Genomic DNA, 18,015 nt, shown 5'->3' with positions numbered 1-18,015 from the left:
GATTGCTTGTTTTATAGCAATTTTTTAATGTATTTATTTCACAAAGATTGCAAAACTGACTAAGTTAAAAACTTGAAATATGTCCTGATGGCTCAAGAGAGGTTTTAAATCAAAAAAAAAATGAATCATTATTTTATGAGAAGTGCTTATTGTAAGGAATATATGTTTCAACTGAACCATCTCATGCAATTTCTCAACTCATCCACTTTAAATTATTGCCCATAGTTCATGTAACAGGATGGTGGAAAATACTTCTATCTTTCCCTTCCCCATCCATTACCTTTTTGGAGTTACATTTTAAACTGATGATAAAAAGGATCCACGTTGAGGAGCATCCTTTCAATGTATGTAGAAACTCCCTGAATACGAACTCATTAGCAATAAAAGAACTGAATTGAAAAAGCTTGATAAAAACAAAGTTGACAAAAAAGTGTCTTCTTGTTGATAGACACGCCATACCAGTGGTCCCATTCACCTAATGAGTGGGAATGAAATAAGCATTCTTGAATCGGGGTCAGAGCTGGGCCCCTGGAGCCATGGGCCTGCTAATGATTGTTACCTCTTCTTCCCCTGTTGCTATGCTACCTGCCACCTCCTGTCTTATTTAAATTGGTCTGTTGACTGGCTTTTTATTTATCATTACAGTTTTCTAGACCAGTTAGTTCACTAACTGAACACATGCTTATCTCTGTTGTTGAGTTTACATAGAAATTGCTTTCCCAGCTGCTAAAAAGATAACACATAATATTTCACCTGTCTGTGCTATCTCATGTGGAAACTGTTTGTATTATGTCTATACAGTTATTTTTTAACTGCTTGTAAAATGTGTTGGTGTAAGTGACAAATGCATACTGATTATAAGATGTAGTTTTTATAACACGGCTCCCTTTGTGTAGTGTTAAAATTAGATTCAAAAAATGTTGGTGTAATTTAAACAGTTGTTACAATTCAAATAGAAGAACCTTTTAATGCAGGTGTTTTATCCAGAATTATGTTTATTTAGCATTCTTAACATATATTTTTTTTTTTAAATATGCTGACCTTTTGTTTAGCTCTTGCACTGGATTACTGATTAGGAAAATTATTTCTGCACTTACCCTTGAATATATTCTAAAGCAAAAAAATTATTTTATAATTTTATAAATGTAGAAACAAAAAAGATAAATTAAAAGCACAGACTTTTATATTTTCCCCTTTAGAATTAACAGAAAAAAAACTGCCTGTACAAGTAAGGGGTGTTTATAGATAAAATCAAACTGCACAGCTCTGACTAAAGTTAAAAATTGCCCATGCACAGGTGTAGGCCATATACAGTACATACCTCCTGAAGCCTGACTGACTGACTGAAGTTGATTGTTTCAGTGTTTTCTAAAGTGTAAGACTATTACATTCAGCAGCACCCATTTTTATTACAACTGTCTTATGAGAAAACATGCCTATAGTATTGCTGCAACTAGCTGCCGACTCTTCACTTCGCCTATCAAAATACTGTTTCATTTACATCTGATGTTTTGTCCGTTACATCATTCTCCATATTTAAGCCTTGATGAAGGGGCATTCTTAAGGCAACAGAAATACAATGGTACCATTCTTTGTACTAAATTATATTGGGAAAAAATATATACCTGGACAATTAATTCCTGATGTGGCATTTTCATCCAAGATCCATTTTCAGTTAGGCGGTCTTGTAGTAGCATCTAGAAAGAAGCATAATCATTTTTACTTTTTAACAGAATCAGGCTGGTTTACTAAAGAAATTTAGAATATTCACATGGTAAACTGTGTGAATATTCAATTTATTTATTAAATCAAATGCAGATAAAATAAACAAGGATTTTCTTTTCACATACCTGGATAATGATGTGAATCTTCACACAATTTATTTTGTGAACATTCTCAACTCCTGTAATATACCAGTCCTTAAGTATCTGCTTGGTATTCGGAAATTTTGGGGCTGGGAGTAAAGTTGATTCATACCTATAATCCATGGTAAAGCAGGAAGGAATGGCAGAGTGGAAGTTCTTGACTTTGTCAGTACAGTTGAATACTGTAGAATGGAAGAAGAATGGCATATTTCAAGAGTACACATGATTCTCAAGTGATAAAAAGTTCATATTTAATGATAAGCAAAATTTAAGCAAATTTGCTTCATCTGCAGTTTGGTAGTGTGGAAATGAATTTCACTTTGCAGGTCAGATATTTACAATTCACCAAACATGCTGTGAATTAGTAGAGGGGTTTTGGATCATTCAGTAACAGAGTAACAGTGCCTATGCGAAGTCTGATAACATGGAGATATTCGCATATATGAAAAAACAGAATTTCAAGGGGTTGATGCTTTTATTAAGTCTCAGAGGGGTGTCTCTCACTATCCATGTGATGTAAAGTAATTGTTTTAATAAGGTACAAAAATCCCTTATTCAATTTAATATAACAGTGAATCATAGTATATATTATTTTAATGGCATTATAGAGAGTAACATACCTGTGCTCTCAAGGGTCCACAGGATTCCATCAGTTGACAAAGCAGATCAATTTGTATCTGTATCTCCAAATCACAATAGTAACAAATTTCAACAAATCTCAAATAAATTAATTTGTATTCATTTGCTTCATTCATTTGCAGCTTCAGGAGGTTTTGTAAGTTCAATAACATTGTCACACTCTGATGTTTTGCTTGACTTTGGCCAATCATACCAATACAAAGTTACAAGCAAGTCACCAAAATAACATAAGGAATGAATCCATATTTTCTGAAATAACGTCCGGAAATAAAAATCATTTTGGAACAATATATGAAATTCTGAAAACAAATCATTCTAACTTAAGGAATATGTCAAAAAGATATTGACTCATGAATGAATTCAAAACCAAACAAAGTCTTTCAGCGTGCACATCTCTAACCTACAGTAAATGTTGTCTTGCTGCAAATCCATGTTTGAACTAATTTACTATAGTAAATAGGTATTTTAGGAGTAATTAAAATGTGTTAAATTTAAATACTTAAAATATTTTATTGGTTCAGCTCATAATTAATATTCTATTATGCAATTTGTGGATTTTATATGAATAATTTACATTTGATCCTATAACACTTTTTTCTCTCCTTTCTTAGGATCAGAGACAAGCTCAGATGTCCCAGTATCGGCAGGATCATTCATTAATTATGAGGTCTCTGGTACATATGTCTGATGTTGCAAGGGCAGGAATAATGTCTCCAAGTCAACTGACCACCATCAACCAGTCCCAGCTCAGTGCCCAGTTAGGACTAAATATTGGTGGAACTACCATTCCTCATACTTCACCATCTCCACCAGCCAGTAAGTCTGCAACACCATCTCCTTCCAGCTCCATCAATGAAGAGGATGCAGATGATACAACTAGGGTGTGTATTAGAAAACACATTTTAATCCAAAATGTCATTGTGAACTATTTACTGTTATGTTAAAGCCAAACTCCTGCAATCATGTATTTTGTTTTAGACAGAACGTGTCATAGAAAGCTTAAAGCCTCTGTCAGTTTTTTGTCCCTATTCTGAGATTGTACCTCCCTTTTTGTCATGATATGAAATTATGAGAAATCTCTAAAACTAGGCCACAAGCAAAAACAAAAAACATTTTTTTGGAGAGTGGGAAGGATCAGAGTTCCTGACAATGCATTTAGTGCTGTTCACTCCTTCCTGTCTTGGTGACAAATGCTCTGTCATTTATTGTCCTGGTATCACAGGAACGCAAGTGAGGAAATATCTCCCCATGGAGTTACAGATAGTAATAAACATCTGATAATAATTTTAACTCTTCCCCACTCTAATGAAAACTAAAAAGTTTTTAGAGATGCTTGCTTCACATTGGTATTCACATGTATAGCACACTTGGACTGCAAAGGTGCAGAGAACCACAAAAAAATATATAGGTAGGCAACTTTGGTCCCTGCTATAATCAGAAAATTTTCATTTGTTTACAGCAGTGGGAACTATGGAAAACAATGTAGGCTACCATTACTGATCTCATTTCTGAAAATACTTGTTTGTGTGTGTGTATGTATATATGTGTATGATTATATATATATATATATATATATATATATATATATATATATATATTTGTATTCTTCAAAAAATGTAATAATTTGTAGGTTTGATAGGAGCTGATAAAATAAGCTCTGCATATATTGTTTAATTATTCGATAATATACATAACTGATCCTGAAGGACGAAATTCTATTTTAATCCCTTTTTTACATTTCTATACAATTATTATATCATTATAGACAATTCCACACTGTAAGAAATAATTTAGGAAACATAATGGGGTTTGAGAAAATGATGCACATAAAATGTAACAGTGCAAATATGAAGATAAGTCCAATGATTTTTTTTCTTTCTAAAATCTAACTTTTAGACTATTGGAGAAAAAAGAGCTGCCCCTGATTCTGGAAAGAAACCCAAAACACCAAAGAAGAAGAAAAAGAAAGATCCCAATGAACCCCAGAAGCCAGTGTCTGCTTATGCTCTATTTTTTAGGGATACCCAAGCGGCAATCAAAGGTCAAAACCCCAATGCTACTTTTGGTGAAGTGTCGAAAATTGTGGCTTCTATGTGGGATGGTCTTGGTGAAGAGCAAAAACAGGTATATTGAAATATAAATGAATAAAAGAACCCCTGCGCTTAGATGACCCTAATAATAAGCTGCTAGCACCTACTATGTACCAGTGTCACATAAATTAAAAAACTATAAAATGGTGCAGCGCTATTAATAAATACCATATGGAGCAAATAACCACAGGTGAATGAACCCCCTTAAGTGACAGCATAAATCAATCACTGGTGTCAAGATGCAATTGACACGCACTTAACAGGTGACTACGGGGTGATAAAGTCCAATATGAGCACACAGGTGAGGAACTCTTCACACGTGAATGTGTCATACGTGCCACAGGAATCCCAAAACAATCTGAGTGCCCCCTCACCTCCTTGAAATGACCTCAAGGGCCAACCAGCTTTCCAATGATAGTCAGGCAATCTCCTGTTGATCCCTTCAGTCTGACTGGAATAATGGTAACTTTCACCAGACCTCTTCCACCGCTCTACCGACACCACTATCTTCCACTCAGAGACATAACCAAAACAGGCTCCATAGTGCAATATGTCCAATTTATTAAGATAAAAACATAAATACCCACTTACATGTAGGCAAACGATCATGCACAGTACTCGGCAGTCCTCCTGACATGCGGCTTCATGGAGTCCCAATATGGCGCGGACGCCGGAAGTGACGTCACCGCGTCCCGGAATAAACAATGAACGTACCAACGCGTTACGTCACGAATAACACGTGACTTCATCAGGGTCCTGATGAAGTCACGTGTTATTCGTGACGTAACGCGTTGGTACGTTCATTGTTTATTCCGGGACGCGGTGACGTCACTTCCGGCGTCCGCGCCATATTGGGACTCCATGAAGCCGCATGTCAGGAGGACTGCCGAGTACTGTGCATGATCGTTTGCCTACATGTAAGTGGGTATTTATGTTTTTATCTTAATAAATTGGACATATTGCACTATGGAGCCTGTTTTGGTTATGTCTCTGAGTGGAAGATAGTGGTGTCGGTAGAGCGGTGGAAGAGGTCTGGTGAAAGTTACCATTATTCCAGTCAGACTGAAGGGATCAACAGGAGATTGCCTGACTATCATTGGAAAGCTGGTTGGCCCTTGAGGTCATTTCAAGGAGGTGAGGGGGCACTCAGATTGTTTTGGGATTCCTGTGGCACGTATGACACATTCACGTGTGAAGAGTTCCTCACCTGTGTGCTCATATTGGACTTTATCACCCCGTAGTCACCTGTTAAGTGCGTGTCAATTGCATCTTGACACCAGTGATTGATTTATGCTGTCACTTAAGGGGGTTCATTCACCTGTGGTTATTTGCTCCATATGGTATTTATTAATAGCGCTGCACCATTTTATAGTTTTTTATATTGAAATATAAATGTTAATATTATAAATAATAAAATAAAATGTAGCTCTTGTAATCAAGAATAGTAGAACTCTTCCTTTAAAGTGACAGAGCTTGAAGACTGATTGACACTTATCATATAACTGTCTTGTAACCTTTGTAATTCCTATGCAGGTAGATGTTATCAGAAGTCTCAACAAAACAACAAGCCAATTAGATTATTCTTTCAACCTATGCAGAGAAAAAGTACTTGTTGAATAACTAGCAGTTCATTGTACAGACAAAATATAAAAAGACGTTAAGGTAGAAAAGCAAAAATGCAAAAATACTGTATATGATGTAGTTGGTCAACAAATCAGTCTTAATTTTCTTCCCCCCAATAAAATTTATGTATAAGATTTACAACATTGTAATTTTGTTGGGTAATCTACTGAATTTCCATTCCATTTAATAGGGTGACAGTTTGCTCTGAATGTTGTCACCCTGTGGACATGATAGTCTTGGAAAGAAAGTGTAGACTTGCATAAACTACAGGTAAGCAACAAATAATTTAAAGCCCAACACCAGCTAATATTTTTTGGTGGACGTTTTTTTTTTTTGCGGAAAAATGTTTAAATAATATGAATAAAGTCCGTATAAATTCACAGTTCATAGTTTCATATTTAATCTGGTTGAAACAAGACACAAGTCAATCTAGTTCAACAGAGGAATAAAAAGGACACTCACAAACAGAAAACCTCCATATTCATTATCCTATAGCCAAAGTCTATCCAGAGGAAGGCAAAAAATCCCCCAATAAAGCATGATCCAATTTGTTCCAGCAGGGAAACAATTCTTTCCTGATCCCCCAAGAGGCAATTGGATATTCCCTGGGTCAACTTTACCTATAAATATTAGTATCCAATTATATTATGTGTTTCTAGGAAAGAATCCAGGCCTTTTTTTTAAACAATCTACTGAGCTGGCCAGAACCAGCTCTTGAAGTCTATTCCACATTTTCACAGCTCTTAATGTGAAGAAACCTTTCCATATTTGGAAAGTAAATAATTTTTCATCAAAACGTAAAGAGTGACCACTTGACTTCTGTGATGACCTTAAGGTGAATAACTCACATAGAGTTCACTATATGGACCACTTATGTATGTATACATGTTGATTATGACCCTCAGTTCAGCTTATTTTTCCTCATAGCGAAGTCACCCCATGTCTCTTATCAGTTTGGTTACGCTTCTCTGCACTTTCTCCAGCTCTTCAGTATCCTTTAAGTGAACTGATCCCGAAAACTGAACATTGTATACCAGATGAGGCATTACTCATGATTTGTACAGAGGCAAAATGGTTTCTCCCTCTTTTCATTCCATACCTCTTTTAATACAAATAATTTTTCTCATTTTGGAAGCCACAGCTTGGCATTGCATGCTATTATTAAGCTTATGATCTACCAGAACATCCAGCTCCTTCTCCTCTATTGATTCCCCCAGCTGTACTCCCTCTAGTATTCCTGTTTACACTACAGCATCCTGCAAGATGAATGGAATGAAACATAACTCAGCATATGAAAAAAACAGTGCAGGCTGTATTTTTTGCAGTACACAGCAACACATTTTGTAATGCAGGTATATTGAGGAGGTGCACTCGTGTGGCTTTGAAAATGATTGACACTGCAGTGTAACAAGGCACATAAGGTGCATTACTGCCCACTGAGGACAAATGCACAATTTACTCCCCACGACTGCAATATGGATTCATGAAGGGACCCTAATAGTTCAGTTTTGCTATTATTACAAGTATTAGCCTCAGTTACCAGAATACTGTATTTTCACTATATTGAGCCTTTAAAAACACTGTGATCTAGTCTCCTATATACTGTACACACACATACACACACACTCACATTTTATATGCCATTTGTGAGCAGGCAATGATGTATAATCATATATACAATGTGAAACCAATTCATCTTAAATAATAACCAAATATAATTAATACATTTTCGAACATGTAAGTAATCTCTTCCTCCCTAGGAAGTTAAAACATACAGTTCTTTCTCAGCGTCCAAACAATACAAGTTCTCAATTCACACCCATGAGTGATCTTTCTTTACTTCCTAGCTCGTTGAATGTTCAATCTTCAAGTATCATCCTCTTCTTCCTCAAAAAATGTGCAAAATCCACATATAGTGTAATACGCTTTTGTATAAAATAAACCCTAATAAATAAAGTGCTCACATTAGGTGCTCAAAGCCATGTCCCAAATAGCAAGTGTCAACCTGTAATATCTGCAATTTATACCCTTACCCTCTGGGTATGTCTTGTACGCCTTGTTTTCAAATCTTTTCAATCCGTGCACTCTTCTTTTTACATTCTTCTTCAACAATATTCGTGCCCTCCAAAAAATTATTGTATATAGTGTAATACTGTTAACCAATAATTATCTAGTGCCACACTGTGCTCCTTATCTTCCCAATAACTGATCACCCGTATAAGACACAGTCAAGTGATCCACCACCTCTCAATCCATGCACCTTACCAGACTATAAACAAGAAGCCTTGGACAAATCTATTTCTTCCCAATCATCTTTCTTGTTACTCCCTCCACAATGTCTGTTTATGGCTCAAAACAACATAGACAAACATAGCGCAGTAAAATCAAAACTTGCGGATTTATTCAATTAAAAAGCGTTTACAAGCATGGGATGTACATCAGCATTTTATATATTGTCTCTATGGAATGAACCTCATCCAAGATGGCTGCCACACAACTTCCGGTTGGCATCTGACGTCACGCCTGACGCACGTCATTTTAATCGGTTTTATCAAAGAATGAGTCGCAATGACGAAACGCATCAGTAAGTGACGTCAGACACCAACCGGAAGTTGTGTGTCAGCCATCTTCAATGAGGTCCATTCCATAGATGCAACATATCAAAAGCTGATGTACATCCCATGCTTGTAAGTGCTTTTTAATTGAATAAATCAGCATTTTTGATTTTACTGCACTATGTTTGCCTATTTTGTTTGGCGCCATATATCGACATTGTGGTGGGAGTAACAAGAAAGATGTTGGTTGGGAAGGAATAGACTTGTCCAAAGTTTCTTGTTTATATACTCTGGTAAGGTGCTCATGGATTGAGAGGTGGTGGATCACTTGATTGTGTCTTATACCGGTGGTCACTTATTGGGAAGATAAGGAGCACAGTGTGGCACTATATAATTATTGGTTAACTGTAGTACACTATATACAATAATTTTTTTGGAGGACATGACTATTGAAGAGGAATGTAAGAAGAAGAGTGCACGGATTTAAAAGATTTGTAAGCAAGGTGTAAAAGACATACCCAGAGGGTAAGGATATGAATTGCAGATATCGCAGGTTGACACTTGGTGGTGTTTGTGACATGGTTTTGAGCACCTATTGTGAGCACTTTATTTATTAGGGTTGATTTTATACAAAAGGATTTTGCACATTTTTTTGAGGAAGAAGAGGAGGATACTTTTTGGAGTTCTTGAAAATTGAACATTCAACTAGCAAGGAAGTAAAGAAAGATCACTCATGGGTGTGAATTGAGGACTTGTATTGTTTGGACGCTGAGAAAACTGTATGATTTATAATCATAGGTTTGCAAACCGCTCATATACAAGCTCAAAGCATGCCCTCTGTTTCTATAAACTTTCTTCCAAAGCTTATACACTCTTAATGGACACATGCAGTTATCATCAGAAGCAGATGGACACATCTCATGAATGAGATACAGTGTATAATAGTAAATATATTTTGCCTTGTAAATGTACTTTATCTGATGTAATAATTCAGTTTTGCAAGCTAGATGATAACCAAATCAACACTTTTTAAAATAGAATAACTACATCGTGCTTTTTCTATTACTCTATATACAATGCTATGATGTTTCTAATCTATAGTGTGAAAAAGATAATACTTAATAAGTTGCATTTAAGGTATTCACAATTAGCCTTTCTTATTAGAATTGTGGCCTGGTTGTACCTTGTAATTGCAAGGCTATGATGTTTTTTTTTAATTATTATTTGAAGTCTGTTAATGTTACATGAAGGCATTGTGTACAAGTTTTTAAGACATCTGCTCTCTACCAGACTTCCCCTGTTATGATTTAATGATGGTGATTAATCAAGCCTATTTGTAGCTGTGTGCAACAACTGGGTCTTTGTTGAATGGCACAAAAAATACTTAGCAAGGGCCAGACTACTACAGGCAGGAAGTCAGTGAAAACATAATCACAGTCATTCACAGAGCTGGGTGAATTATCAAATGGTTGCTCTAGTTTTGTATTGAGCTGACTGATTTTTTATAATGAGCTATTTTGTAATAGTATAAACCAAAGATATTTCACAAATTGTAAATGTGAATGTAAAGCAATTTCACAATATTCTTTGAATATTTAAAGTATCACATAATGATCCATAGTATATTGCAAGTTATTAAATTATGGACATCATGTAATTCTAATGTGATTTAGAATATGATCTAGATAAAACAACATGTTATGGATTGTTTTGTGCACATTATTGATGATTTGTGCAACCCCTGCATGTAGTATGCAGATTTAGGTGTGGATTGAACAACGCACCAAAACAAAGAATAAATACAGCTTCTCTTGACAGGTCCTGGGGAAGGCAGCAGAGATATATTGTAATACACTATAACTTCTTTGTTGCTGGTGTATGTTAAATGGCTATATAATAGAAATTTATGGAATCTAAACATATTTTACATATGACTAGATGGAACATAGGGGCCCCAGGATCCTTTAACTACTTTTCTACTGGGCACTTTTACCCTCTTTCTGCCAATTTTCAACTTTCAGCGCTCTTATACTATGACAATTGTGGTCATGCAACACTGTACCCAAACTACATTTTGATCATTTTTTTAGACAAATAGTGCTTTCTTTTGGTGATGTTTAATCACCACTGGGGTTTTTATTTTTTGCTAAACAAACAAAAAAAAAGACTAAACCTTTAAATAAAAATTTTCTTACTTTCTGTTATAAAGTTTTGTAAATAAGTAATTTTTCTCCTTCACTGATGGGCACTGATGAGCTGCACTGATGAGGAGGCACTGATGGGCAATAATATGTGGCACTTATGAGGCTGCACTGATATGTGGCACTAAGGCTGCACTGATATGTGACACTGATTGGCACTGTTAGGCGGCACTGATGGGCCCCGTGGGGTGGCATTGATGGGCACTGAATCAACTGATGGGCACAGATTGCGAGCACACATGGGCACTATTGGCTGCACTGATTGAACTACACTGATCACCAGGACACTGATCATCAGTGTAGATGTCTCCCTGTGAAATGCCGCTTACCAGCTCTCCTCTCCTCACGCGCTGTCAGCATGAGGAGAGGACTGCTGTTAACCACCATTTCCTATTTACCTTGTGATCAGCTGTGATTGGACATAGCTGGTCACATGGTAAAAGCAGCTGTGATTGGCCTGTTCCTTAGTCATGTGATCAGATGTGTCCGAAGGACACAGTGATCACAGATCGCATGCAATGCATGCCTCAGGGGGCACGTGGGGTGCATGGTTCTGGGAGAACATCCTTGGATGCTCTCTCAGAACTAGCCAACTGCGCTGTAGCCGTGTTTTGGCTATTGCATGGCCGGAAACTGGTTAAAGGTTAAGTTAACCTTTTAAATAAAAAAGAAATGCAATTTTTTTGCTAGTAAAAAATGTGCATTTACTATTTTTTCTTAGGAGCCTGGAAAGCATTGCACCTGCGATTAGCAGATCGCCGGTGCATTGTTAGGCTCCTGCAGACTGTCAGTGTAGCTGTCTGCCCCTACCTCCAATACGGGCAGGCAGTTACTTAATTGCAGGAAGAATTCTCTCCAGTGACCTCATAGTTCATAGTGAACTTCAAGCCGTCAGCCTCAAAGGCTGTCAGTACTTGTAGCCTATTAATTTGCAGAATTCTGCAGATAAATGATGTGGCCATGAGGGGTGGAGGCCACACTCTTCAAATTGTGACAGTGGATGCAGGGTGATGATCCCTAGCCCATTGTCACAGGGAGGGGTGAATTGGGGGGGGCTGCCAGGAGTGGGAACATGTTTACATGTTGCACCTTATCTAAAAACGGATGGAATGTAACAGGTTTCCAAAGGTGAACTTGACCTTTTAACTCTGCAGTTCTCCCACTTATGCATGTATTAAAGACACACACATTTCAGCCAAGTATCTATTAATCAATGTATTTTAAATGCAGTCATTGTAAGTACCTAATTTTGCCTCTTGCAATCCCCTATACAATACCATTCAGACTGGGAGAGGGTTTGGAAGGACTTGGGACCAATATAGTGTGTTGTGTGTGTGTTGATAAGGATTGTTATGCTTTGAGAACAATAAAATGTGAGCAAATGGATGGCCTTGTCATTCTACAACTGCTTTACTGTCCAATCAGCAGCTGTGTCAAAAAGAGGACACCACTGTATCTATTCTACAAACTATAATGAACAGAGAAGTGGTGTCACATGGCTGTGCTGTGTGGCAGAGCTATGTAAATATCAGGACTGAATGGATGAAGTACATATACTTTTGATAGCTCCCTGAAATGTACTTTTTTGTGTATGCAAAATATTCATTTAACACGAATAAGTAATGTAGAATAAAGTATGTTGATATGCTGAGTACAGGACAGGATCTTAAATAGTAAGAGAGTATTAGTGTTGCATACAATGAGGCTAATTTTACAAAAGGAGTTAAATCATTACTGAAATAGTTGTGTGAATATTCACTTCAATTATTCATTCATTTTGACAGTTGACTCAATTCACTCTTGTGCAACTTGTCGTACGACTTTGGACACTAAAGTTGCATGCAAGTCATACCCCATCTTTCTCAGTGACAACCATTCAAATATATACGACTTAACGTTGCAACAACTTCAAAGTAGTTCATGCATTACTTTGGTACGACTTTGATGCAACTCGAGTGCCATAGACTGCAATGTAAACCCTCAAAAATCATATGAAAGTTGCACCTGAATGTTATGCATGCAACAGTTGTCTATTATTAACAAAAGCCAAAGTCGTATCCAAGTTGTATCCATCCAAAGTTGCATAAAAATTGCACTCTAAAGTCATATGCTTCAAACAAGTGTGAATGGAACCATTTTTTTCAGTGAAGAATAAATCAGTTGAATTATGTCAATTTTCATCATGTAAAAACAAATATGTTGGGTTTGCCCTATTTTCCATTATTACAAAACTAACATTGTAATATTCTTGTTTTTAAGGTATATAAAAGGAAAACTGAAGCTGCAAAAAAAGAATATTTAAAAGCCCTTGCAGCCTATAGAGCAAGCCTGGTGTCTAAGGTAGGTAAAACAAACATACCTACAGTATTTGTTTATTAGTCCTGTGGTACATGTATAAGTATGGAATGTATTTACAGGAAGGATTATTTTGACAAAAAAGCTTTAGGTAAGTTTAATGTCATGGCAAAACTTTGACGGCCTACATAAAATTTAGGAATTTTTATAAAGTAAACACATGCCTTTGTTACCTAAGATACAAGGGTCACCAGCACCCTACTTAAGCTAACAGTGCTAAAGAGATACTGTATATGGCTTCTACAGTTATGAAGACTAATTTTATTCCAAACAAGCAGAATGTGATCATTCCTTGATCTTGCCAATTACAAATCATGTGATCAACTATCCAGGACATTTTCATGCATTTTTAAGTAAACCGTTTTTATTTCAGTCGGCTAATGGCTTTCATCCAGTGGCAGGTTGGAGCTAGTCACCAATTTTTATTTTTTGATGTTGAACACATGGCCTGAAGACTATCATTTAAAAAATTACATACATATAAGAGCTTAAATATTCTCCATTATGTCATTTTTTGTGATTCACTGACAGCAGTTATTCAAGTTTACTCTGCTGAAACTAAACTAAAATAGAGTGCAACCAACCGGATTTCTCTTCACTGAAGTCTGATTAATTTAAGATGCAATCTAATTGGTTGCTGTTAGTTACTGCACTGAACACTTTACTGTTTCCATGCTAAATTAGTCTGGTTTATTATAGTGTGTTTCTATCCGTACATCTATTACATAATATTATACAGTATATTGTATATTATTTGTTCTTTGAATCACTGGCGTTCTTGTGCCACAACACCAGTGGCATAAACATGAATTGCATGATATTTAATTATGGACAATTGATCTTAAACCCAAAAGTAAGCATTACTTGACACGTCTTAGATGTGGTGGCTGCATTAGGTTTCCTTTCTAGGCTTTCTTTCCCTTATTTTCTCCTGGTGATCTGGCCAGTAAGTCTGTTGTTTTTTGAGAGAACAAGCTATTTACAGATGTAGCAGTTAGTGGGATGAGACAAACCATTTAACACTGACATACAACATTCAACTTTAATGTATTTATGTAAAATCTGCTATTACATCTCACCCTCTCCCATATTAAAAGTTCTCTTTTATCCAGTGTGGGACACTGTACTACAGAAGGCCTGTTTCTGGCCAGGTCACCAGGTGAAAGAAATGACAAAAGAAAACTATTACAGCCACCACATCTTGTGATTAGTAAACTGCAATATATTACATGTTTGTTTTTGGGTGTAATACTTTATGTGGAAACTATCATAGTTATGGTTCATGTTTTTTTTGTTAAATGTCATACATTTACATTGTTTCACTATTTGTATGAAATGTCTTCTTTTTTAAAAAAAAAAGTCTTTGCAGAGCTTTCTGAGAATTCTAAAAAGCAAACTTAATACTGCCTCTGCACTTGTCTTTTTTGTTTAACATTCTAAATCCAGATGATCACCATCTCATTGTTTGGAGTAGGAGAGACTTATGTCCCTCTGTGACTCAATCAGCAGCATTTATAAGCTGATATCTTACTATTCAGATCAGAGACAGACTATTCAGGATAATCTAGTAATTGATCCTTAAAAAAACTTTGAATAATAGCGTTGATTTCTATACTTTCTGGCTAAAAGTAGTCATTATTTCTTTTTAGTCATGTAAATGTAAAATACTCCAAACATAAATAGTTTATAATTAATTGTGTTGTCTGTTCCTTTAAATAATATAAGGAGGATGTGTGAAGAAATGGTAGCAAAAAATCATCAGTTTTTGTGTTGAAGCACTTATGCTTAATATATTATCCTTGTTAGTTATGGTGTTACTTGTCAAGGCCATTCATTCATGTGATAGTTTTTGAATATACCAACCTAATTTTTTTTTCATTAAAGTGTATTTTCCATGAAAATGGAAGGTCTGCTTAGATGACTGCCTCACACACCTGTAAAAAAGTACATAAAAACAGTTTTTCAGTTGCAGTGTTTCAAGAAATAAAATTGAAAATAATTACCTGGAAGGCGCTAGTGACATTACCATGTCTTACTGCTGCTCAAAGTCCTACAAGTGTGGGCTTCTGCACTGCACTACTAAAATGCACCAGTCCTTCTGGCTAATTTCTTGATGGCTATTTTACTAGTCCAGGCCTAGGTAAAATTCTGCCATATGGAGAAGAAATTGGTTATTTTAATTTTATAGTGTTAACACATCTGAATAAAATTTGTTTTTAACAATGCACTATTTACTGTACATTTCAGAATCATCTGATATCGTGCTATGGACTCATTTTATGTACATTATATAACAATACCTAGATTTTATTAACTAACCAATATCTATTTTGCTTCATTTATGTTACAGGCTGCAGCTGAATCTGCAGAAGCTCAGACAATTCGCTCTGTTCAGCAAACACTGGCATCAACCAACCTCTCATCTTCTCTTCTTCTCAACTCTTCATTATCCCAACATGCATCTGCTTCTGTGGCAGCCCAAAATCTCCAGCAATCGCTCCCAAGGGCAATTGCACCTAAACCTTTAACCATGAGACTACCATCTAGCCAGATTGTTACTTCAGTTACCATTGCACCAAACATGCCATCAAACATGGGAACTCCTCTAATGAGCTCCATGGGCGCACCTATGGTTGCCACTCCATCTTCTCAAGTCAGCCCCTCCCTGCAGAGTCAACAGCATCACCTCCAGCAGTTGCAGCAGCAGCAATTGCAGCAAATGCAACAACAGCAACTACATCAGCACCAAATGCACCAGCAGATCCAACAGCAAATGCAGCAACAGCATTTTCAGCATCACATGCAGCAGCAGCTACAACAACAGCAACAACAACAGCTACAACAACAAATGCAGCAGCAGTTGCAGCATATACATCTACAGCAGATACAGCAGCAACAGCAAATGCAACACATTCAGCATCAGTCTCAAATGTCTCCGCAGCAGCAATCACCTGCTCCATCCCAGTCAGGAGTACCTACCCAAATATCATCACCCATTCCACATATCAGTAGTCCTCCTCCTACTTCCCAACACCACCAGCCATTGATACAATCCCAGGCACAGACTCAAGTGCTGTCCCAAGTCAGTATTTTTTAATCCTCCCGTGATCTCATCGCAGATATATTCATCTCTTTAAGAGAAGGTTTATAAGCTGTAAATTGTCTAAAGTGTTATGCAAGAATGCATAATGGACCAGGTGAAAATCTTAAATGTCTATTAGATAGGCAATAAAGAACAATGGAACCTGTATAATATTTTAGTATCTTCTTAATTAGTTCTCTGGAAACTAAAGAAAGCTGCCCTTTTTGTTTTTCATGTGGATCCTTTTTAATTTATTAAAGCTTTTCCTAAAATATGTGAATTGTACGCTCTGAAAACCCAACAGGAAAATCACTAAAGATGACTATGAACAGTATGAGTTGACTGCAGCATGCCATAAGATACTTTGAAGGACATTGGTGCATTGTCAGCATTGGAAAATCAACAAAGGCCAAACATGCAGCTGTAACTACCTGTAGAGTGATAATCATTCAAGAGCATTCGTATTGCATATGTAGTTAATGGCATTTTTGTCATTTGATGTAAATTTCAAATTATTGCCAAAGCTCTTATTTTTTTCCCTTTTTTATCTATACTAAATTTAAAAAAAATTATCATTAGAAACCAAAATGTGGGTTTCCGATACACTGTAACAGTATGTTGATTGGTTTGGTGTCCCACCATGCTCATATAAATTAGAAAACAAATGTGAATATACCGTGCTTAAGTGACACTTTTCTTATTAAAACAATGTATTTTTCAAAGGGAAATGCACTTAATAAATGGATATTCTAGGAGCTAATGTTAACAAATGTTACAAGTACTGTATGATCAGTAAAATATTTAAAAAGGGTACCCTATGTAAGGTGTATATATTTTCTTTCTGAGTTGTATGTTTTAATTTGTTGTAAAATGTTTTCATAAACAAGGCTTTAATGTAACACTGGTTACAGAACCATTAATTGCTACATCGCTTATTGTGTTTTTATGCTGTTTTATACTTTTTTATGAGTTCTGATAGCGGCAGTTAAGTTGTTTGTATTTTGCTTAACTGAAAAAAAGAATGCTTTTATCTTGCAATAGAATAAACACAATTCTGTAATAGATTGCATGATGATTTATTTATTTTTGCATTATTTCTCTTAGGATTTTTCTATGTACAAATTTATTTTTCATTTTAATGCCTTACAGCTGATCAATCAGTCAAGGTATAGGTATGTGTATTATTTTGTCATGTTTCAAATGAAAAAAACAACAAATATATATGAGGAGTTATTATTCAAGTTGTCCAGTCATTATTATATCAATTTTATAACCTCGTTAATTGATTTGATTGGCTGGCAAGAAAATATACTGCCTAAAAGAGAGTATTTCTGTATGTATGACACCTTACACATGTTTTGGTAGAAAATACATTTTCTCTGCTCTTATGCTACCCCTTCCAAGTTTTTTTTTTTTTTTCATAATAGGTTGGAAAGCCTGTAGGATTGCTTAACTACTTACCGACCACCCTTTAGCAGTGTTACTGCTACAGGGCGGCTGCTGTATGCAGAATCATGTGCATATATATACGTGATTCTGCATCTCCGGGTCAGGGAGCATGTGTGCCGTTTTACCTGTGCTTTCATTGGCTCCTGTATATGTCAA

At 36.1% G+C, this 18,015-nt stretch overlaps 1 protein-coding gene across 2 annotated transcripts in view; it reads left to right on the top strand.

Annotated features, from left to right (window-relative positions):
- The window catches only part of TOX3 (TOX high mobility group box family member 3), a 197,343-nt gene extending 179,697 nt beyond the window's left edge, over positions 1-17,646 (top strand). For both annotated transcript variants that reach the window (XM_089684210.1, XM_089684209.1), the window contains 4 exons: positions 3,116-3,385; positions 4,401-4,628; positions 13,233-13,313; positions 15,679-17,646. In XM_089684210.1, the coding sequence (XP_089540336.1) occupies positions 3,116-3,385; positions 4,401-4,628; positions 13,233-13,313; positions 15,679-16,425 (1,326 nt within the window). In that variant the 3' untranslated portion in view covers positions 16,426-17,646. The remainder of the gene's footprint in view (positions 1-3,115; positions 3,386-4,400; positions 4,629-13,232; positions 13,314-15,678) is intronic.
- Positions 17,647-18,015: the final 369 nt, after the last annotated feature.

Source organism: Staurois parvus, unplaced genomic scaffold (genome assembly GCF_062004578.1).
Source record: "Staurois parvus isolate SC_StPar_1 unplaced genomic scaffold, SC_StPar_1.0 ptg000339l, whole genome shotgun sequence".
Classification (NCBI taxonomy): Eukaryota; Metazoa; Chordata; class Amphibia; order Anura; family Ranidae; genus Staurois; species Staurois parvus.
This window is presented reverse-complemented; position numbering and strand designations above follow the sequence as displayed.